Source organism: Scomber japonicus, chromosome 14, assembly GCF_027409825.1.
Source record: "Scomber japonicus isolate fScoJap1 chromosome 14, fScoJap1.pri, whole genome shotgun sequence".
In the NCBI taxonomy this organism is placed as follows: domain Eukaryota; kingdom Metazoa; phylum Chordata; class Actinopteri; order Scombriformes; family Scombridae; genus Scomber; species Scomber japonicus.
Window position 1 is genome coordinate 27,489,045 of NC_070591.1, and position 23,643 is coordinate 27,512,687.

Sequence of the window (23,643 nt, forward strand, 5' to 3'; positions counted from 1 at the left end):
AACTACCGTCCCCTCCCGAATAGCTGCACCCACGCAGCCACGAGGTTACTGCACACTTTAGTGAAAAATCTAAGTTAAGCGCTCTTTATAAACCGCTCTGACTCTACGCACATGCACGTGCACACGAAGAATAACCCACTTGCTTGGGTTTGCAAACTGGCTTCCTGTGCGACACACACACACACACACACATGCAGTTTACTAAACCGGGTATTTCCTCCCTTGGGCAGCTCAATCTTTACACAAGGCTTCTTTTTTTTTTCCTCTCCTTCTTTTTCATTTTCGTCCCCATGTTCCCTCTCTATTCCCTCTCACAGGCTTTCTAGGATTTCAGCAGTTTTGCCAGGACTGCCGGGATTCATTTTTAGATGCGATTTAACAGATCGATTGATAATCGATTGGTGTCTCGCAGTTTCTTCAAATTATTACCATTTATAGTTTGGATATAGAAAGTTTTTAGACTTTTAAGAGATCTAGATGATGCTAAAAAACCCACTACCTATCCTGAAAAGTGATTGAATAACTCTCTGTTTGATTACGCTGTTTTTTTTTTACAAAGTCTCCCAGTCTAAAATGATTGAAGAAATTAACCACACTACTCTTTCTGGACCAATGAAGTAATGTGACATCATCACTGCTCTCTCTATCATATTCCATGCATCGATAAATTGTAATTTTTCTCATATGTATTTCTTTACTCTTTAAAGGAACCCCCACTATTAAGACCTGTATACCTTAATATGCTATAATCACCATCTCATATTTAAACACATGGTTTAAATACATTTTCATGATTAAAAAATCCTTAGTGTTTAAAACATATATTGACATAGGAAGGCTGCCATTACAATATGTTCACTGTGTAATGAACTGGGTTGATGACGTATGGACTTGCTCACAGCCAATCAATGCAAGCGTTCATCAGTTTAATGCGACATGTGATTGGCCCACTACCACAGCAGCTACAACCCATCTGTGGTGATGAAACCTAAAGGTTCTAAAGTGTATCTACACTACCCGCCTGTTACACCTGATGAAAGCAGGTGTAATGAGTATCCAACTAAGTACTCAATGGGTATCGTTATCACTTTAAATGTACTTGGATTGGTATGAATAGCATCATTTTTTTAATGATACCAAGCCCTAGTCAGGGTCCTTTTAAGTTGTATGACCACCTGAAGAGCCCTTACTGGTTTCACTGGCTCCTCCTGCACATTTCTTTTTTTGTTCTCTTTTCCTAATCTCACTGTTCTTATATTATGTTTTTTTTAATATGTAATACATTAAATTAAATAAAGTAACAATAATGACGCTGTATTGTATCAAATTTCTCTAAAACATAAAGAAGAATCTGTGAGATCATTTCACTTCATTCTAAGGTTACAATAACAGCTGTACCTTCAGTTAAATAAGTTCTGTTGTTGATTTATCTGCTTTACAGGAAACATGAGAAATGAAATATTTTCTATATGTTCTTCGATAAAAAACTCTAATAGTAGTGAATGAAGATGGATGCATATCTGTTTCATAAATAACCATAATAAGATAACTGCTTTTAAAGTAATTACATTTTGTTGATTTGACAATTTTAGCCCACATGATTAATTAGACAGAACTTTCTCTAATGACACTGTAGGATCCTACTCTTGAATCAGCGTTATAGTAATGCTACTGTCAACATAAGAGGCCTCATCATCAGCAATCTTCCTTTAACTCCCTCTTCATCCTCTTATTGGTCCGCCTCCGCAGTGAGATATCAGGGGGATTTTTACAGTGACGTACGTTCGGCCCCCGCGCTGCTTTAAAACAACAAAAGCTCTGGATGGAGGCGCTGGGAGTTACGGAGAAGAGAAAACACATCGCCGTTGGGGAGGGGAGGGACTGGATGTTAACGCGATGACCTCATAGCATCAGTGGGTAAGCCAGTGCAAGGGTCAAAGGTCATTCAGGAACAACGCTACATGAGTAAAATAATAATGATGATAATGATTTTCAGACTGTTAAGATCACTATATGGCAATATATAGGTTATTATTGGCCTTTTATTTCTGATATGATGTATTCTGATTGATTACAGAGTTAATATAATACTGCTCAGGTCTCTGGTTATCAATGGAAACCCTTTCAGCTCCATTTATTCTAATATAAAACATGGCAGATTCACTTTAATGTGTTTATAGGAGAAAAACTACCACACCAAACTCCTGCTGCATCCGCTTTTATTCACCAAATGGAATCTATCATAAATAAAAGATACTGAACATCAGCGCTCAGCATCTCTTGGTTGTTAGCTTCAATCAGGATATATATTTGTCCTGCTGAACTCTGGTTGAACTCTGGATGCTGCAGTATGTGGTAAACATGATCACTGATTACTACACATGATTAGTACGGCTATTCTTTATAAGACTTGCAAAAAACACATTGACCACATAGTGTAGCGTGCTGAGAAAAAACAAGTTTAATACCGGCTGTGAGGACTGCGAGGTTTAGTTTGCTGGCTCTTTATATGACGTTCACCCTGTTTTAAAAAAGCCATTGTTGATTATACTTGAATCTATTTGCGGTTTAATTGACACAAGACTGACAGACTTACTCTAAACTGAGTAAAGGAGAAAGTAAACTGCTGAGGTTTTAAAGGGGAATTAAACAGGGGAAATAACATTATACTGAAGCTGCTTTAAAACACATTGTGTATTATTCTGGAGTTTAATGGAGTGTTTTACGACGTTCGGCGGGGGGGGGGGGGGGGGGGGGGGAGCTTTAATTGTAGTTAAATTCAACCTGTCAAACACGACGGATGAGTCCAGAAATATGCAGCGGAGACTTTCACATGTGCTTACGTGGGCTGTTAAAAAAAAAAGAACCCGCTAAAGCCAACCTTTCTTCCAAAAGTCTCTCCGGGAGTTTGTTTTGCTGTCCAGCTGAGCTTACTTTGACTCTGTAATTGACTGGAGCTGGGTCAATCCCATCATGCAGTGCGTGGCGGAGCCCTGTGGTCAGACTGCTGTTTACATTAGAGCTCTAATCAGCCTCCCTGGAGAGCGCCTTCAGATCTAGGCCACTGAGCAGTTTTGGGCCGGCCCAGTTGCCAGCCAGCTGGGGAGGGACGGGGCTGCTCGGTACTCACCAGACCAGACATACCACAACTTCACTCTATGCGTGTGTGTATGCGTGTGTGTGTTACAGTATCTTCCTGCTGCGCTGTAACTCCTTTGCGCTTTCTGAAGATCGCGTGATGACGATACTCTTTAAACGATGACGTGAACATGGTGCGATAGACTAGTAGGGAAAGTATCTATGATGGCTCTCTTCTATTCAAGAGTCCCAGGAAGTGGTGACAATGTGAGAGTGAGCCAACATGTACAAGGCCCAGGACCCGCCCAGGACCCGCCCAGGACCCTGAAACTAAAGCAGTTCATGTGTTATCCTTTTTTTTAGGCTTTTATATATAGAGAGAGAGAGATCATGCCTGAACCAAAACATACATGATTTGTCATTAACTGCATATCAAGGATGTATTAAGAGATCTTGATAAGGAACCAGGCCTCTCACGTTACTACTATCCAACGCATATTTCACCCACGACACCTTTAAACTGCAGACAAGGCCGCAGCTGTCCCCGCCGCGGTGATGAATGCCAACTGATTTACGGAGCGATGTTTGCCAGGAGGAACCCACCTTGTCAGCGGTGAGCTCTCGAATCTTGATGATCTGCACGCGGAACTTCATGAGCAGAGCCTCAAGGACGAAACACTTCTCCTTCCAGTCCTCCTGGCTCATGGACTCCTCCTCTGCCATACTGGCGCCTCGCACCCCTGGGACACGCACAAACACACACAGAGAGCAGTGAGAAAAACAAGTATATAGTACGTAATGCAAGGCAAATGTATTTGTAGAGCACATCTCAACAACAAGGCAATTCATATGCTTTTAACATAAAAAGCATTGAGAGAGGATGTAAAAGCAATACATGCCAAAATAAAAAATACTGTTATATACAATACAAGTGTAAAATTGGACATAAAATAGAATAAGACTATAAAATAAAATTGAATTAAAAGCAGTCGCAAGAAAATTAAAAGGCTGAAATCTCCAATACAGTACGTTTCCTGTGGGGGGATTGGACTTTAATTTCCTCCTCCGCAGTGAGGTGAAAGGTCAAGGTTAGCTACAGACAACAGTCCTTGAAGCTGGGTGGGATTCTGGCAGATACATTGTCTGTATGACCAACATGTGTTTTCAAAGGAAGATACAAATGGCAGACATCTAACAGCTCAAACCTCAGGTCTGCAATTCCATTGAAACCCTTAATAATGAATGTATTAGAGAATGTATATATGATGGAGAGCTGTCACCATGAAGTGTGTTTATTCTTGTTGAAATGTCTGATAAAGTATCCAAAAAGCAGACAGGCAGAGGGTTTGCTGCTGCTATTGTTGCTGTTGTGCAGATGTTTTTAGCCTCTGGCCAACACCTGAAATTTTCCAGAGGTGGAGCCCTGCTGGACCAGTGTGTGGGCAGGGGGCGTATGGCTTCAAAAACAATACAAAACAACACCATGTCACCCCAAAAACACCCTGGACTCCACTTGATGGACTTGCATCACATTTTCCAGCGCTATCATTGGAAAACAGGTGGTAAACACACACACACACACACACACACACACACACACACACAGAAAGAGAGAGGAGATGAGAGAGAGTGAGAGAGAGAGAGAGCGATGAGGATCTCTGACGGAGGAGACTAGCCGCTCTTTCTCTTCCAAAGTAATAACCTCTCATTACTCCGCCTGGCCTCTTCACAAAGAGACTGCAAACATATGTGGAGGAAAGCCATAAAACCGGTCTCCACTTATTTCTGTTGCTTGTTTGCTGCGGTCGACGCTGACGAGAGGCAAGAAAGGAGAAGAAGAAAAAAAAACAGCTCTCACTCCACATAACAAAACAACATAAATAACTAAGGGCAAAGAGTTTAATAGGACATAATGCAGAGGCATACAAATATGAAGTCATTTGCTTTTTGTATGAGAGAGTCTAAAATGTTAACTCTTAGTCTAGTTGGTTGCTGAATAAATAAAAACTCTTTTTATTTGCCCAAATACAAAAAGTGACCTTCTTGAGAGTATTTTAAACACTGGTTTGCTGGAATAGTAGCCGTCCCTTGACTCATCTGAAAGCGTAATTCACTCGAATTTACCAGTAAATAAATCTAGCCTAAATCTAAACAAGCTCATATGAGAATATTGGTCAATTTCCTATAATGGAGATCAGATGAAAATGTTTCTGCACACTCATCTATTCCTTCATTCCACAGTGATGATGAAAGGATGTGGCTAGTGGAAAACACGAAAGTCCATTTAACCCCTGACTCTTGTTTTTTTTCTTTTTGTTTCTTTCTCTCTGACCCCCCCCCCCCCTCTCCCCTCCTCTCTCTTTTTCTTTCTCACTTCCTGTTGAGTAAAGTCAGTGTCAGCGCACAGGGAGTGAATGAATGTGCTGTCTGAGTGCTTCCCGGTGTACTGGTTTGGAATCAGTGATGTAGTGAGCCGTTAACAGCCGTAACAGAGCCCCATGAGTCACCATTCATGTTTATATGAAGACGTAGTGTGTGGAGATAACGCACTTATTACTGTAGAATGAGATGTAATGAATGTAAAATGACTGGAACAAAGCACACTGAATATTATTATTATGTTATTTGTTTTGTTTTTGTTAGTTTAACCTTTTCCAGCTCATATATGAAGTAGTTAAAGGTATTATAAGCTGTAGTATCTGCAGACATTGTTTAAAGCAGGGGAGATTCTAGGATCAGACAATTTGACATACAATGACCTGCAAGTGTTCAAACCCCCTGCTAAATCATTCATTTCACAGGATAACATAACTTACATCAATACATAGTAGAGTGGTCTACTATAATGTATAATAATAATGGTTCAGAATAAATCAGATAAGTTAATGAACCCTGAGAGAAAGACAATAATAATGACACAACTATCCAAAGTACATTAGACCTGTTAAAATAAAACCATATGAACCTGTAGCATCAGTGTTTTTTGCTATCTCTAACAGACAGGGTTGCAAAATAATTCAAGTTGTATAAAATCATTTTTAGGAAAAATAATTTACTTATTTTTAGGTTTGCTTAGATCAAATTTACACAAAAATGGTCTAAAATTGCCACTGAGTTTGACATTATAAAAACACATTTTTGTTTTATTTTTGTTTGTTTAACCTTTTCAGCTCATATATGAAGTAGTTAAAGGCATTATAAGCTGTAGTATCTGCTGAGTTGTGATATTTAAGTATATGTACAGTAGCAGTCAAAAGTTTGGACACACTTTCTCATTGATGTGAATGGGAAAGTGTAACCAAACTTTTGACTGGTACTGTATGTATATGTGTATATGATGAACTTGTATATTTATTATGAGCTGGTTATTTCTGTTAGGATATTCATTTCAGACCGACATAAATAGTAAATAGTTTGAGCCATAGGTTTTTTAAGGCAAAGTTGACAATAACAGCAGTTGGTACCACAACACATGAACAACACTAGCTACTTTGTTTGCTCTAAAACAGTCAATTTATGCGCTGTAGTTTTTTATGACAGACTACAACACCCAATATCCACACTATTCTCTGCTCATTCATCAGTTTCACATCATTATCAACATCAAATATCTACCAAGTGATACATGATAAATATAAAAAACAACGTTGAAATGATTCATACTATAAAAAGGTCAAACAGCGTCAGTTACAGACACATTTCCATCAAAGTTTTTGTGCTTACCCTTTAAAATATTTGATGAAGCGACACTACGCACGAGACTTCACGCCATGTCGACTCCAGCGTCTGTATATTTCTTATTATTCCTGAGGGGGAGGGCGGGGGGGGTCCTAATTCATGAATAAAAATGATGAATTTGTGTCTTTCCCAGAGGTTTTCATTTCAGCTTTCAGGCAGAAGTTGGGAGCGGGTTGGAGAGACGGTGTGGTTTCGTGAAAGGCGTCCAATCACGTATCAGGAAGGCGTTTCCCTGCGCTCCAGAAGGACGCGTTTTGTCCTTGATTGACGGGCTCTCTCTGCCAATAAGAAGCCGGAGCGCTATTTTATGGAAAGACCGAGGACGAGCTACTATTTATCGGAAGTGACGTTTTACCGAGCAGCGTGTTTTTATTGGTGTGTCAAAGTTACCAGAACAAAAAAGGAAAGATGTATAAATTTGGCTTCAAACTATAAAAATATACAAGATTGAAGATGTAAGATGTTTTATGATGACTGTCACTCCGGTTATATAAGTACAACCATGTGAAATACTTTGGCTGGGAAGCTGTATTACAGAAAAAAACTCTTAATAATAATATATAAAAAAGAGATTTCCACAGACTTGGGTGGAGTGCTTGACTTATTTTGAGCTTATTCTGAGCATACATCGCTATGACATATGCTCTGATGAAGGTCTGACAGATCTGATAAATAAAGTGAAAACTTTTTCTGCCAGTTTGGAATAATTCCTACCTATACCTTGGCAAAGATTTAGCTGGTGAGCAGCAGAGCAGAGCAGTGGTCATTCTGTATAATAAATATAGGATATAAATAAAAAGACAGAATCAAGGCACAAAAATTTGCATTGTATATTGGTTTGCCGATATTATCAGCTGATATTGACCTATCACAGAAATATTGGTATCGACGAATAAGTTGTCCGATATGTCAATATTTTTTTACATTATTACAAGTTATATAAGAAGCATTTTATGTATATTTGATCCTTTTTAATTTAATATATGCATGTATTTTTGTTCTGTGTTTTTTATTCATAGCTAATTATGATGATTAAATTCACAGTGGTGTTTATACTGTTTCAGAGCAATGATGTCATTTTATATTATAAAACTTATTGTTAAATTGTAATATATCAATATCCATTACATATCTTTGTCACAATATATGCAGTGACACTGCAAAAAAACAGTGTGTTTCTGTATATATACTGTACATATAACATTGATTAGCTGATATATCGATATTGGACATTTTTTAGCTCCCCAATATCTGTATCTGCATTGGCTCCTAAAATCCAGTATTGGTCGGGCCCTAATTGGTATACACAATCACTGGTCAGAATATTGCACAGAGGTTGAATTGCATGCTCAGTGTTTTAATTGATGTTTGCGTGTGTTACCTGTGTGAGTTTGTCTGTGTGTGTGTGTGTGTGTGTGTGTGCATGTGTGTGTGTGTGTGTGTGTGTGTGTGTGTATTATTTATTTATATAGCTCCTCAGTCTGCTGGTGTATGTTTTGAGACTCCTGTACCTCCTACCTGAGGACAGCACAGAGAACAGGCTGCTGCTGTGTGGATGTAATAAATGAACAAGTGTGTACAAGTATGGCTGCAATATCACAGAGATGTATTTTAGTGATATGTATTTTAATCTCAGAAGTACATGGAACAATATACTATTTAAAAAAGTACTATAGTCTTATATTTCACTGTAGGGTGGATTAAAGTAATGTGGGACACTTTTTGAGTGGACTTCACAAGAGGTGTGTACTTCATGTGTGACTATTTTCCCGCCCCCATTGATGACATCATGACCACAAAGTCACAAGATTTCTATTACATTACATCCCTGCTTGAACTGAACAACAATCATGTTCACTTTAATGTTGTAAAAAAGAAAAGAGATAAATGCATTGGAGCTTAGTTGTCCCACATTACACTGAAAAATATATATACATTACAACATTGACATTGACATTAGTAGTTTTAGTAGTTAAAAGTAGTTAAAAATGATTTAAGTTAGTTATATAGTTTTTGTTGTTTGAAGTCATGGCGTTACACTCCAATACAGTAGTTGGCGCCATTTATCTGTAATCCGCCATTAAACCCAAGAAAAAGAAGTTACAGTTACCAGCTGAAGAAGAAGCTCAGAGAAACCACATGCTGGACTGAGGTGAATGTTGTCACTTTATACCTTTACACTTTGGCTTCTCCTCCACTCTTTTTAAACACATTATTATTATTTTAGTAACGTCGTTTATGGTGTCTGTCTCGCCTTTACAGTTTTGTACGTAGAGTCAGTGCTATAGAGCTAGCAGTTGTTAAGAGATGCTAGCAGGAGGACTTCAGTGAAAGCCAAGTAGAAGCGAATAATGGAGGAAAAATAGAAAGACAGGAGATTATAAGTGTGTGCATTAATGTTTATTTTGTATGTGTGTGTGTGTGTGTGTGTGTGTTTGTGTTTGTGTATGTGTGTGTGTATATATATGTTTGTGTATGTGTATGTGTGTGTATATATATATGTATTAATGTATGTGTGTGTGTTTGTGTATATGTGTGTATATATATATATGTATGTATGTGTGTGTGTTTGTGTATGTGTGTGTATATATATATGTGTGTGTGTGTGTGTGAGAGAGAGTGAGGGAGAGAGAGAGATTGTGAAGGTGAAGGAATGAATATATCTACTTTAATATGCTGTCTGTAACTGCTGTCTCTTCTCACTCGGCCACTTTGAATTAGTAAATATTGCTCTCATATTAACACTTGCAGTCATGGAAACAACTTTTAACTGTTGATCATCCTCTTTCAGGGCAGAGTCATGGTGGTGAAGAAGAAGACAGCCAAAGTAGAGGCTGTTGTTTTGGACGAGGAGAATCTCCACAAGCTGATAGGTAAGCCTTCCTCTGTCATGATGTGGTTATTGACATGCAAATCCTCTATGCGTGCACAGGTGTGTGCACTTTCCACTACATGATATGTGTGTATTTGTGTGTCTTGGTCTTTCTTAGCATCCCTCTCTGTGGATGGAGAAGAAGATGGAGTCAAGCTGGTGGCCCGGACCCTTCAGTCCTGTTTGGAGCTGACAGAGCCAGTGCAGCAGATCCAGCTGGTTAAAAAGGTTAGTTTGAAGAGCAAGTTAAGGCATAATAATAAAAATAATAATAATCATAATCATAATAATAATCATAATAATCATAACTGTAGTAAGAAAAATATTAAGTGTTGCTGTATAGTGTATTAACAATGTGCGTGTTTGTGTTCCTACTGTTCATACAGGCCGGGTCCCAGCTGGGGGAACTGACTGAAGAGCAGCCTGATGGAGCTCTGTTACAGAACTGTCTACACACCCTGGCGTTGGTCTACACCTCCCTGCAGTCCAAGAACCCTCTACGACGGGCCATCGCCAGGTAAACAGCTGACTTGCTTCATAGATTTAATTCAGTTTTCACAAGAGAAACAGGCAAGAACTGGTGTTTTAAATCCTAAAATTTGGACTCCATATCATTTAAATAAATATCTGTACAATCTTCTAAATGAATATCACCAACTCATGTGCCAGCTATATTTGTGTCACGCCAGAATCTGGCATTTTTAAAAAGCTCATAATTATTCTTTTAGCCATTTTCAACGTTATTTGTCATTTTCATTCATCTGATATCATGAAAAGCTGAAAAATGCAATAGAGCTGTTGTTATTTGTTTATAAGAATATTTTACTCTGCAGTCTGCTTGTTTTATCCCTACAAGTGTGTTATGCCTTGTTTCCATGTATTTGTCAATGTGTACAGTCTATTCTTAGGTTCTCTGATAAATAACATGTCTCTGTGTGGCTCTCCTCAGTACCCTGGGTTCAGTACCAGCCTGGCTTCAGGAGCGCACTGTCGCCTGTCTGTCTGCCTGCCTGTCTGACTGTCTCTCCAGTCCAGCTTCAGACCAGTATCCACACATTGTAGACACCGTCGCTGCCTGTGCTGACGGCTTCCCTCTTGGTGAGCGAGTGATGGATTTCTTTTGCTCTCACTGCTGATTTATACAAAATTTTTACCCTCTAGATATAATAGATAACTCTCACATCCTTTGGATAAACAACTGTCTTTGCCTCTATTTCCTCAGGTGAGAGATGCATCAACAAACTGCTGCCACAAGGTTAGTCCTCAGCTTTCTTGTTAAAAAGTTTCACTTTAGGGCTTCAACTAACAATTATTTTAACATTCAATGAATCCTGCTTTTTTTCCTACAGATTCATTAAGCATTAATCAAACATTTATTAGTGACTGATGGAGTGTGTATGAATGTGAATTGGTATGGAGACTAATTATGATCCAGAATATGAACAGTATGTAAGGGTTAAATATACCAGTGAATAAATCTCACATTGCTCATTTAAATGCTTCAGCAGTTTACTTTAAAGCTGCTCTTATGTTTTAAAGGTGTTAAATGTGTCTTTTGCTTTTCAAATATGTGTCTGTTTTTTAAATGGGAACACACTAACCTATGAAGAACGACATTTCACTCCCATGTATACTGAGTGTGTATTATGGAAAGGGCAATACACCTGATTCTGATGATGTAAAACTTTAAAAGAGTGTCAACTGGTGAATATTTGGCATTTTTGCTTGAAAAATGACAGAAATTAATTATTGGATTATCAACTCTAGTTTAGATGAGGACTTTACTTTGGAGAAAATGCTCTCGTTGACTCTCTTCTCATCTTTGCAGTGCTGCAGTTCCTTCACAAGAGCCTGAGCGAATACCTTCACCAGAACAGGTATGACTGCATATCCTGTATTATTTACATCTCATCTTTCATACCAGTTTTGTTCTTATTTATACCTAACATTTTAATTGTGTCTCAGTGTTACACATTAAAAGTTAACAAGTTAGTACATCCATTACTTTCATCACAGTATCCTTTATTAAACACCAAATGACTGCATTTTATTGTCTTTGTCGCCCCCTGCTGTCGTCTCAGTGGTCTTGCAGGCCGTCATATAGCTCAGGCCCAGCTGATGCATCACTGTTTGACAGCAGTGAAGACATCCATGCTGGTGATTCAGAGATCTCAGGAGGCGGTCAGTGCGTCACTACAGGCCACCCAGGATGACTGCAGGCTGGAGGACACACTGAGCAGTCTGCTGAGCTGCTACATACACATCCTCACTGACGGTAAGAAATAAAACACAAATATCCAGAAAGATTCAGCTTAAAGCTTAAAGGGAAAGTTTATTTGTAATTTTCCCATCATTTTGTGTCATAACCAAATAATTGGGATGACACTTTTTGATATGTTTCCAATGTTGAGAAAGAGCGCTTTAGCCAACAGTCCAATCCAACAGGGGAGCAGCACCCTGTTAATGTGTGCCCAATTAAAATGCTTGTTTTTGCAACTGACAGGCTGCTATTGGTTGATTATTATAATAAGTGTCTGACAACATTATAGAAAGTATTATACAGAGAGACATTTGACATTTCTCTTTACTTTTCACTTAATCCAGTCTATTTGTTATTGTGTCTAACCAAGTGTCACTCAATGAGAAGTATCATTGTGAAATCTCGTGAGAGTTCTTTTAATTCAACTAAATAGCCCTGACAAATTTATGAAAATGAGTCCAAAAACCAACCTTTTTTAGTTCTATCTAAATGATTTTCAAAGACGTGATTGAATATTTATCCGATTGCAATTCAACTCTCACCAGATTTCAGAACAAGTCTTCTCCTTGGGCAACCTTTTAAAGAAGTAGACTTGCTTTCATCCAATTTCTAAAATATCTGTCATTACTTGCAAATGAGTACTTACAGTACACACCTTTCTCTCCCTTCTGTCCTTCTCTGTTCCTCCTGTTTCCTGCCTGCAGAGGAGTTCATTCAGGCGGTCCAGAGCACCGCTGGCATGGCTGTAGTCCTGTTGATCAGGTCCGTCATGGGCTCCGGAGACCAAATCGCTTCTGTGGTGAGTCGAGGATTAAAAGTGTACTTTTAATAAAATGTGTAATTGTATGTTCTGAATGAGACTGACTCCTAAAGTAATAATCTAAGAAGTAAATATCTTTTTGTTTTAGCATTTAAGACAAAAAGACAATGTCAGTCTGTCTAGTTACTGTCATATTAAGCTGTATTTCTTTCTCTTTGTTTCTGTGTATCAGGTGTGCAGTTTGTTGCATGGCTCAGCGCAGGGTTTGGGCTCGGCTCCTCAGTGGCTCAGGCAGAGGTGTGAAGGTCTGTGTAGCAGCAGTCGCCCGCCGGGTGTCTCTCTGTATCTGTGTCACGGGGCTCTGGCCATGTTGAGCTGGAAGGGCGACCTGCTGGGGCCACAGTGGGAGAAACTGTTGCTGCTGGTCCCAAACACGCTGCTGGATTTAGATGTCAGGTATAAAAGTGATTCCCATTCAGTTTTAACACTAAACACACTAAATGTTGATCCTTTTCTTCACAGAGGAAGGATCACGATTGAAATGTGTCTCTGAAGTTCTTCTGAATGAAATACCCCCTTATCCAGTGCTTGGGAAAAATAGCCTAAAGTGTAATAATCATATTTGTTTCTGTGTCTCCTCTCTGCTGCAGTATAAAGGAGTCCAGCACAGCCATGGTGGTGGCCCGGGTGCTGACCCTGTGGAGCGGAGCCGCCCTGGACTGCCTGCAGGGGGAGTCACAGCGTTGCCCTCCCAGCCTCCAGCAGTCCCTCAGCGGAGGCTCTGACCTACAGCAACACCTGCTGGAGCACATCTACTCCCACTGGGAGCACCCGCTAGACGGAGTCCGCCACCAAACCCGCTCTCTGTTCCGCAACCTCCTCCTCCTCCATCAGCACGCCAACCCGTCCGCCTCCGAACCAACCGATGACCCTTATGTCGCAGAGCTCACCCAGAGCCTATTGCGATTGGAGTGGCACATGAGGGGGAAGTACGGCTCCTTAGGCTGCCTGGTGGAGCTGTACGGGGCAGGGCATCTGCTCCAGATCCAGCCTCAGCTTCCTTCTTGTCTCCTGGGATTAATGGGTGATCAGACCCTGGCTCCATACGCCAGTGACTTGCTGGAGAGGCTGTTTGTGAGCCACAAGGCGCAGTTGGCTACCCAAGCCAGTGCAGCAGGAGAGACCGCCACAGAGGACTGGATGGAGCGCTGGCATCAAACGTGGGTCACCCCTTTGCTGCAAGTGCTGTGCCGTGCCAGACTGGACCAGACCACTTACATCCTGGACTATTTCCTGCCCAAGCTACTTCGCTGCAGCCCTTCCAGTCTGGCACACATGGTGCAGGCCTTACAGGACACACCGCCATGTAGCACAGGTAAAGTATCCGTATCTACTTTCTCTTTCTTCTTCTGGCTGCTTGTATCTCAGTCTTTTCTCCACAATTGCCTTTTTATAGCTTCTACATAGTCCTAGTTTGTGACTGCTCCTCTTTAAGTACACTGGGAAGAAATTAAATATCAGTTAAGTAAATATAAGCAAATAGTGATTTTATGACCACTTTTCTTATATTCTAATCAGGTCCTTCAGGCAGCAGGGGTGCACTAGGAGCTCTGATGACATGCCTGCGTGCGGCCCGGGCTCAGGGTGTTGTATCGTCCTCAGAGGAGGGTCTGTGGGGAGGACTGGTGCCTCTCTCCCTGCTCCAACAAGCACTGGTGCACAAACATGATCAAGTGAGTGCATCTTTATCCTGAAGTATGTATACTTATGTGTTATCAGTACGATGAGTTGTGTGTGTGTGTGTGTGTTTAATTTCCATTGTTTAGAATTTTTGTGTGCATGTCTCATCGGTCAGGTGAGGATGGATGCTTTAGGTTTGCTGTGCGAGAGCCACCGCAGCACAGAGGTTCTGAGCTCACGGGAAATGGACCTCATCCGCCACTTCCTGCTGCCAAATCTCAACAGCCAATCAGCGGGCGTGAGACAGCAGACGGTCAGCCTGATGAAGAAGGTCGGTCGCCGTCCTGGCATCCTCTTTTGGCGTGTGGAAATGGTTCTTGATGGATTTAATTTTCTCAATGAATTGTGTTGTGCTCTGTTCCACAGTTACTTTGCAGAGTGAAGGACAGCACTCAGCTGCTGCAGAAGAGACGCAGCCAGGAGAGAGAGCAGGAGCCGAGAGACAGAGACCAGCACTCACTAAATCTGTACAAGGTATACACACACACACACACATGCAACATATTAATGCAAAGTATTCAATAAGCATAATCAGCACAACTTTTCCAATTCTGTGTGTTTTAGTTTAAAGAAATGCTTTTATTTCAATGTGTGTGTGTGTGATTAAGGAGTTCCTGCGCTGGCTGTGTGTGAGGCTATTGGAGGTTTTACTTCCCGGAGCCTCCTTCTCAAAATGCCTCATGTCCCTCCACCTGCTGGGTCTGCTGGGCCAGCTCTTCACCTTCAGCACTGGTATGTGAACCACTCAGCAGCACAACCAAATCAAATCAAATCCATTTATTGTTATTTTTACCTCACATTGCTGCAAGGCATAAAAGTGGGAATGTTTCTCAAAGAGCAAGCAGACATAACTTAGATAGCACTAAAAACATAGACATTTCAGTTAAAAAACAACCCAACAATGGAAGAATGAATATGAAAGTTGAATAAGTTAAGAATCAGCCCAGCAGTTTCGCAGCTTTGTTAAAGAATTCTCTCACTGTTTCCAGTAGTATGCTTTTATTGCAAATACAGTATATTTTAATTATGTAAATATATTGGATATGGATACAGGAATGAATATAATGCTGTGGCTATTGGTAGTACATATAATTACATCAATTTTAACTATGGCCCGACTGATACTGGATTCTTGAGTCTGATGCCGGTACCAATATTGGGGAGTAAAAAACAATTTCACTGTAAATTGAATATGTACACATTAAACTTGAATTAGGAAGAAGGATGAAATGTACATAAAATGGTGCATATATATGTTTAAAAAATAATATTGGTACATATCGGATGGTAAAAATACTGATATTGATATATCTGTGATAGGCCAATATCGGTTGAGTTCTTTTTTTTTTTTTTTGGAAGATTTATTTTTGGCCATTTCTTGCCCTTATTTGATAGTGGATGGCATAGGGACTGACAGGAAACAGGGAAAGAGAGAGAGAGAGAGAGAGAGAGGGAAATGACCTGCAGCAAACGTCCCTTGCCGGAATCGAGCCAGGGACGCTACCTTTAACCACTCAACTGCCAAGGTGCTCCATGGACTTTCATTTTAACTATAAAATTGAAATCATTGGAATGTGTCATACTGCAGCTTATTAGACATTCTAATTTTAGACAACTCAGTTTAGTTTAGTTTATTTGGATCCCCATTAGCTGTTACCCAGGCAACAGCTACTCTTCCTGGGATCCATGTGTTGTATGTGTCCAGCACACTCGGAGCAGTGAGGAGTTTAGTGTTTTCTTCAAGAACACCTTGGTGTGGTAATGTTTGGCAGCAGCAGTGGAATAAATCCTCCTTCTGGCTGGCCTCTTCACTGTGATGCTAACCTGATGCTCCAGCTGTCTCACCTCATCTCACTCTCTATCTCCTCTCATCCGTCTTTATTTGTACGCCTGTCTTTTTTCCTCAGGGTCTGATGGGTTTGCTCTGGGTGAGGTTGTGACCTCCGCACACGCTCAGAACGTCCTCTACTGCGTAGCCAGCAATTTCCTGGAAGTCAAACAGCTGGCCTCAACGCTGCTACGGCAACTCCCTCCATCAGCTGTGGGACTGCAGGTTAATATGAGGGTCAAACTCCGCTTCTTAACTGAAAATAAAGTATAACAGCCCATTCCAATCACTATGTTTATGCACTGTGCTCTTTATGATAGGAGCCAGAGAGGATGGGTTGCGTTCTTCAGGCTGCTCTGGACCTCAGCACCAGCACCAAACCCTTTGACAGCGTGACAGCAGCCCACCTGTTTGACCTGCTGCTCCACCAGCCGGATCTGAGCCAGGCACTGCTACACTGTGCCCAGGAGCAAGGCGTCAGTTTTCAGCCTCCGTCCTTACCGCCCCAGGCCTCTGAGACCCTCACCTTGGAGCTCAACACTCTGGCTGGTAAGATCTAGAAGCGTAGCTGTGATTGATTTATACATTCTGATATGCTATTCATATGTATCATGTTGTTTTTTCTGTTCTCAGTGATTCAGTTCTTGCTGCGCTGTCTGCAGTCAGAGGTTTCGAGGGCTGAGTCGTCTCTCCTGCAGGCAGCCGCTTCCTATCCTCTCTACGGCAGAGCTCACTGCATCACTGCTGTCCTGCAGCATCTACACACAGAGTGAGAACAGTCACCACAACTACACACACCTACACACCACAATCTAAACACTCTACTTCCATTTGAGCTCATTTGTTTGCTGTTGGCACCAAAAATTCTGGTGTAGCAGCAAACTTTAAGAGCAAATTTGGTCACATGCTCTGGGTTTTTATTAGTGTGTGTGTGTGTGTGTGTGTGTGTGTGTGTGTGTGTGTGTGTGTGTGTGTGTGTGTGTGTGTGTGTGTGTGTGTGTGTGTGTGTTTTAGGAGTTTGACCCAAACTGAGCAGTGGAGGAGTCTGGTGTCGGAGCTGATTGAGATATGCTACAGGATGTCTGATGTGGTCTCCCCTGTAGTTCAGAGCTCCTCCCCAGAAGGACTGATCCCCATGGATACTGACTCAGGTGATCTGGCTTCTCAACCTGGGTTTATACTGTGCTGCATAGACTCAACAGGACATTTTCGTCATCTTATCTTAAACCTTTTACTTATACAAACTGAGTCTGATTCAGAAAGCAGTCTCAACTTTTCCTGAATTGTTCATTTGTACTTGAGTAGGTGATTTGATCATTAGCATCTCATTAGCATCTGCAGTCATCATGTTTCTCCACTCATTTATTCAGGGTTTTCCTTTAATTTTTCACCCATATGTACAAGGCTTAAGGTGACAAGTTCACACAAATATCAACTGAGTGAGAAAAAAGATAAAAGATCAAACTGTGCTGCTGTCAGGTGATGAAAATGCAAGAAATGTAGCATTGTGAGTTGCTGTATTAAAGGACTACAAGTACTACAGCTGCCATCACCAAGCTGTACTGCAACATGATTGAAGAAGGAATGGTTTGATATGAAGTTAGATGCCAAAAAATGCCATGTCACAGAAATGCATGACTGAAGCAGGAAGCATTTAAGCGGACATGACAGTCATAGAAAAGGACAGAATATATCCGATTAGATGATATCAGTAATGCACACATGTTGCCGCCCTGTTTGACTTACATAAAGACCCTTAAGCTGCTGTTGGAGTTGTACTGAATTGCATTGTCATGCCAAAATATGGCAATGAAGAAAAAAAAAAAGTCAGAAGAAGCTCACAGTAAATTAGCATGCCAAGAGAAAATTTTAGGGTTGAGCAAAGTGGTGAATGCCACAAGTTGTCTTAAATCACTCGTGTGCACCACTTAACGAATGAGTTTGCAGAAGTGGTTCTTACAGAAGGCTCATCTCTGTGAAGTGTGGGGAATATTTTAGTCACTTTGCCAAAAAACACTAGATTGTACACTGCGTTGCACACTATTGTTGTCAAGGATTAAGTTTGGCAGCTGCGGGTTTTATCCCAATTTCTGCAAAAAGAGATGGAAGCATCTAAACATAGATAAAGAGATTTACACACAGGACAGAGCCCGAGCGATATATCGGTCAGCCGATATTGACCTATCACAGATATATTAGTATCAGTAAATTTGTTGTCCAAGAGTGTCAATATTTTTTTTTGTTTAACATACATTGGCAGTATTTTATGTATATTTAACCATTTTTCTTATTTCAAGTTTAATGTATGCATATGTTTGTTTTTTTCTTTGTTTCACATGTTTTTTTTTAATTCATAGCTAATTCTAATTATTACATTCTCCCTAATTACTCACTAGTATCAGCATCGGCCCCAAAAATCCAGCATCGGTTAGGCTGTAGACAGGACCAATTCTGAGAAAATGATATATATGTATATTGTGTGTTTGGACAGACACGTCAGCAGGACTGCAGAAGATCCTACAGGAGATCCAGCCCAGGGACACCAATGATTTCTTCAACAGTGCCAGAGAGCTGGACACACATGAGGGAGATGATCACACACAAACCCAGACCACACACACGCCATCACTAAATAGAGGTGTGTTACTGATCATTACATTACACTTACTCTGTTCAACATGCAGAAACATTTTTTTTGTTCCTTCTGAGATATAGTTGTTAACTAAGAGTACCAAATATTAAGCTTGGTTCTTTATTTTGCATAAGCCATGCCTCATTAGTCTAAAGAGTTTGTATTTCAGTAGTATCATTTTCATTGGTTACTAGACTGTGGAAAGCCACTGAAGTCGTCACTGCTTGTGGGTGCTATATTAGTGATGTCCTGATGGGGGCAGTGTTTGTCATTTATTTTTGTGAGGTATATTTACACAATACACAGTTCATCACTTGTAAGAATCTAATTTAATGATTACCTAAATTACTGTAACCTCACAGTAATGAGGAACATGAAGCGGCTTTGTGTGTGTGTGTGTGTGTTTGTGTGTGTGTGAGTGAGTGAGTGAGTGAGTGTGTATTATGTGTTCTGTGTATGAGACCCAATATAAACAAGAAGAGCAGACTCATTATTAGACTGAGAGACTCCTTTTAGTTTCCATTGAATAGAACACTTTTAATGTGGTGCATTACATAATAAAACAAATATTGTAGTGTAAATTATTAACAGTTAAAAAGAAAAAGTGATCAAAGTTTTCCCTTCTCTCTCTCTCTTTTTTTTGATGTGTGTGTGTGTCTCTGTGTGTATGTGTGTATTGGGCTCCAGGCGGTGAGGGCTACAGGGTGACAGCCCAGATGGTGCTGGTATGCTGCTGGCGGAGCATGAAGGAAGTGGCCATGCTGCTGGGACAGCTGTGTCAGAGCCTGCCTCTGCACTACACCAAGAATGATGTGCGCACACACCCGGGCCTCATCACGGAGGAACAGGTGAGACCCCCGACGCAACGTACACAACACAATGCATACGTGCGCACACACACGTTTTTCTAACTGCTGTTACCTCACATCACGTTTGAAGTGTTTATTAGTGTCATTACAAGTGTGAAAAAACAACCGTCACTTTCTTTGTTCTCGTCCCAACCGCAAACTGTGTGAAGCTAAACCGGTTTAATTAATAACTAATGTTAGTGTGGCTCATTTCTCAGGATTATAATTATGATTCAGTTCATATCATAAAACATTCACTGACTGTAAATCTGAAGCACAGTACATCCATTTTTATTAACAACCATGTTTTCAAAGCCTCATATAACTTATTCCTCTGTGCCAAAAAGCTTCACTCTTGGTCATTATAAACATATTGTTGAATTAGGCGACATACTCCTTTATTATCTTGATCACTGGCACTATGTATTAATTTCAGTCAATCCCACATACACCATCCCACTGCTGTAAATGCAAAAGCAGGTTTTCATCCTGTTTGAGAAACATGTACTAAACACAACAGAGTCCAGATGTTTTTAAGGATGTTATTTATCCATAAGGTCAATAGGTATGCTTCACTCGGTTGGATTGTTATGGGGGTCAGCTATTGGCCAGATGTGATTGATCCACATTAGATATACTTTCTTTGTTAATTTCAGTCTAAGATCTGCTGTCAGTTACATTAATTCAGGCCAGGCTGGTTTTGAATGGAGAGAAAAGTGAGTGCTGCTATTGAACTGGCAATCAAAATCAGTATTGAGCAAGAAACCTGGATGAATTGTATAAAAATCCTAATCCTGTTGTATTCCACTGGTTATGTTACATTTAGAACCAAATGATATCAAAAGCAGTCCAGGGTCTGCTCCCTCATGCTTTGATGTCACATTTTGGGAATGGGTTTGCTAACAAGAGTAACCAAACTACAACAGCTGAGCTGAGGTGGTGTGTTCATGCGAAAACAGACAAACATTCATGAATTGGTGTTTCGTACAACGACGATGTATGATCTAAAAATATAGACGACTGGCCTGATGTTTATACTTAGTTGTAATGACATGTTGACATCCACGCCCTATGTATTCCATATAAATTAGTGTCATTTTATCACTATATGTATCTAGGTATGTATGTATGAATACTGTAATGAGGTGAATGATGTGAATGTGTGTGTCTGTGTGTGACACCACGCTGGGAGGCTCTTCAATTAGCATCCGCCCTCATTAGCGTCGTGCTTTCATTTGAGGCCCGACCCTGCTGCTTTAACGGCCGCCACGCCCCTCCCTTTCCACTGCATTCTTTCCAAATCACTTCCACCACCAGCAGGAACACCGAGCGCTGCGCACAGACAAACTCACACAGGAATAGTTGTCTGAGTGGTTCAGCATGTTAACGTCCATAATAATAAGGGTACCAGACGTAGTCTGTGTTTGTCTGTGTAGGGGGTAAAGTGTATGTGTGTGTGTGTGTGTGTGTTTACCTGTTGATTATGTATTTACACTCCTGAGAGAGAAAGTAGGAAGTTTGTGCTGAATGAATGTTTTCGTCTGTGATTGAAGGTTGTAGTTTTTACCATTCACGCTTTTTTTTTCTCCTTTACTCTTTATATTGTTGTTAATTTCATAAATTTGAACTTGGATTCAAACAAACAAGACATTAGAAAGCGTTACCTCAGGGCCTTGGAACCATTAATCCTGCAATGGAAAGAAATATCATTTGTAGGCCTGTCACGATAACTACTTTTGTTGGATGAATGTCGGATAAATGATGTTGTCATTTGAAGATAATGAGATAAGATACCACTGATATAATGATAATATAATAACATAATAATGCAAGGGAGGTGGGGGTAGGATTAGAGAGTGGGTGCTACACTTCTGTAAGAACACAGACTGTCATTATATGGTTGGGGTCAGAATTATTTACCTTTTTAATTCTGCAGTCTCCACTCAGGACGTACACAGTGAGGAATGGAGGACACTACTCACTTCGCCAATGTGACATGAATAATCTCTTAGCTGATAATGTGAAGGGTGGCAATATTCAGGGGAAAAAAATTATCAAGTTCATGTCCATGTATCATATGATAAGTCCATATATAGACATGATGTTCAATAAGTCGATAAAGTAATTATTGTAACAGGTGTAATCATTTGAATAATCAGTAATGAAAGTGGTTAGTTGCCTCAATCAGAGTCTGTTTAATGTCACATACTGTTGTAAATCTGCACATTATTTTGCTTATCAAATTAAACTAAAATCCAAACACAACGATTGAAAAAGCCTGGAAAAGATTCAGATATGACTCATGACACCTGCAGATGTGATGGAGCAGAATAACCAAATCACACTGACTAAATTATCCTCAGCATTTGTTTTGATTTCTTTTGGCCACCAGACGCTCACATAATCGATGTAGTTCAGATTGTAACAGCTAAATTGTATTTTCCAGTAATTTAACTGATGATGGAACAAGAAAGTATCAGAGAGTATTAGAAATGTGAAACACACGTACAGGGCTCAGTTTGGCTCACTGCAGCTTGTAAATTAGTTGTTAAGTTCCATGAATGTTTCCAGGAGTTATTGAGAAGTTATCCTCCTGTAAAACAGACACACACACACACACACGCACACACACACGCACACACACAGACACACACACACACAGACAAAGTGAGACGTGTTCCCTACCGGTCAGAACATCAGGCGCTACGAAACAGCCGGGGCCTCATTAAAACCGTCGCTACCGAAGCGGCCTCTGATGATGTCACCGCCACAGTGTAATGAAGAGATAATTGACGGTGATATCATGGATACCGTGTTGTCCTCTGCGGTAACTATGGCGGCGGGCCTCATTACATAACAAACTCACGCTGAGGAGAACACGGACAAGAGGAAAATCTGAACTCCTGTCCTCGCTGTCCTCACCGCATCCTTTTTTTTTTCTTCATTCGCTTGTCATCAGTTCCACGCTTTGTGTGTGTGTGTGTGTGTGTGTGTGTGAGAATAGTGTGTATGTAGCATTAACAGTCAGTGGGGTGATTTCAATAGTGTTTGGAAAGTTGGACCTGGTGGACAAAGACATCCTGGCCTACCGCAGCGATGACATGCATGGACATATGTGTGTGTGTGTGTGTGTGTGTGTATGAGAGACCGAGAGACCAAAACACGTCTCGTTCCGGCCAGCATCCTGTGTTACATCCTTGTTGGCCCGGCAACACTGCAGATGTTTCTGTTGCTGGGTGGCACCATGGCAACAGTAGCAGTTGATAGTTTGATTTTATTGCATCTTTTCCTTCATTTCTGCTGCTGCTGATGAGTTAAAGTTTTTTTCCATTGTTGAGTGAAGAAGGTGTGACTGAGATTTCAAATTGGCGAGTGACCACCTGACAGAGCAGGACAAAAATTGGGTGTGAGCACACTTGTACCGTACAGTGTGTGTGTGTGCGCACGTGTGTGTGTGACAGACCACCAAAGTCGCTGGTCAGCTCGGGGTTTGACAGCTCTGGTGTTTTTTGTTTATTTGGCATGGCTCGGCCTGGATCGGTTTGGAGCACTGGTTAGGTTACACAGAGGAGACAGACCATTTGTTTGGCCGCTGTGTAGCTAAGAAAAAAACATACACACGCACACACACACACACACACACTGCTGTTAACACAATAGGAACCCTTTGTCTGTGTACACACTATACGATTTATTTGATTCTATTCATACAAGTGCATATAAAATAATAGCAAACAGGAGTTCATGCACAGCATTAGAAACTACTTATTTGTCGCTACAATGACTTGCCTTTCCAGGAAATAGACATTCTGTTTTGGAAGTGTTATCATTTTTATATGAGGAACAAAGCCACTAATGATCATTTTGATATTTTTTGATTACTTGAT

General features: G+C 40.6%; 2 protein-coding genes across 2 annotated transcripts in view; one reads left to right on the forward strand and one right to left on the reverse strand.

Annotated features, from left to right (window-relative positions):
• Positions 1–3,806, reverse strand: part of plekhh2 (pleckstrin homology domain containing, family H (with MyTH4 domain) member 2) — a 26,543-nt gene extending 22,737 nt beyond the window's left edge. Inside the window, exon 1 of the mRNA XM_053332903.1 lies at positions 3,682–3,806. Within this exon, the coding sequence (XP_053188878.1) occupies positions 3,682–3,801 (120 nt within the window). The 5' untranslated portion in view covers positions 3,802–3,806. The remainder of the gene's footprint in view (positions 1–3,681) is intronic.
• A 5,130-nt stretch (positions 3,807–8,936) lies between these two features.
• Positions 8,937–23,643, forward strand: part of thada (THADA armadillo repeat containing) — a 98,785-nt gene continuing 84,078 nt past the window's right edge. Inside the window, exons 1-21 of the mRNA XM_053332555.1 lie at positions 8,937–8,968; positions 9,608–9,689; positions 9,807–9,916; positions 10,075–10,205; positions 10,638–10,786; positions 10,911–10,943; positions 11,517–11,565; positions 11,770–11,963; positions 12,653–12,747; positions 12,941–13,164; positions 13,359–14,083; positions 14,287–14,441; positions 14,564–14,719; positions 14,815–14,922; positions 15,057–15,180; positions 16,356–16,501; positions 16,597–16,825; positions 16,910–17,045; positions 17,291–17,427; positions 18,768–18,914; positions 19,596–19,756. Coding sequence (XP_053188530.1) covers positions 9,617–9,689; positions 9,807–9,916; positions 10,075–10,205; positions 10,638–10,786; positions 10,911–10,943; positions 11,517–11,565; positions 11,770–11,963; positions 12,653–12,747; positions 12,941–13,164; positions 13,359–14,083; positions 14,287–14,441; positions 14,564–14,719; positions 14,815–14,922; positions 15,057–15,180; positions 16,356–16,501; positions 16,597–16,825; positions 16,910–17,045; positions 17,291–17,427; positions 18,768–18,914; positions 19,596–19,756 — 3,282 coding nt within the window. The 5' untranslated portion in view covers positions 8,937–8,968; positions 9,608–9,616. The remainder of the gene's footprint in view (positions 8,969–9,607; positions 9,690–9,806; positions 9,917–10,074; positions 10,206–10,637; positions 10,787–10,910; positions 10,944–11,516; positions 11,566–11,769; positions 11,964–12,652; positions 12,748–12,940; positions 13,165–13,358; positions 14,084–14,286; positions 14,442–14,563; positions 14,720–14,814; positions 14,923–15,056; positions 15,181–16,355; positions 16,502–16,596; positions 16,826–16,909; positions 17,046–17,290; positions 17,428–18,767; positions 18,915–19,595; positions 19,757–23,643) is intronic.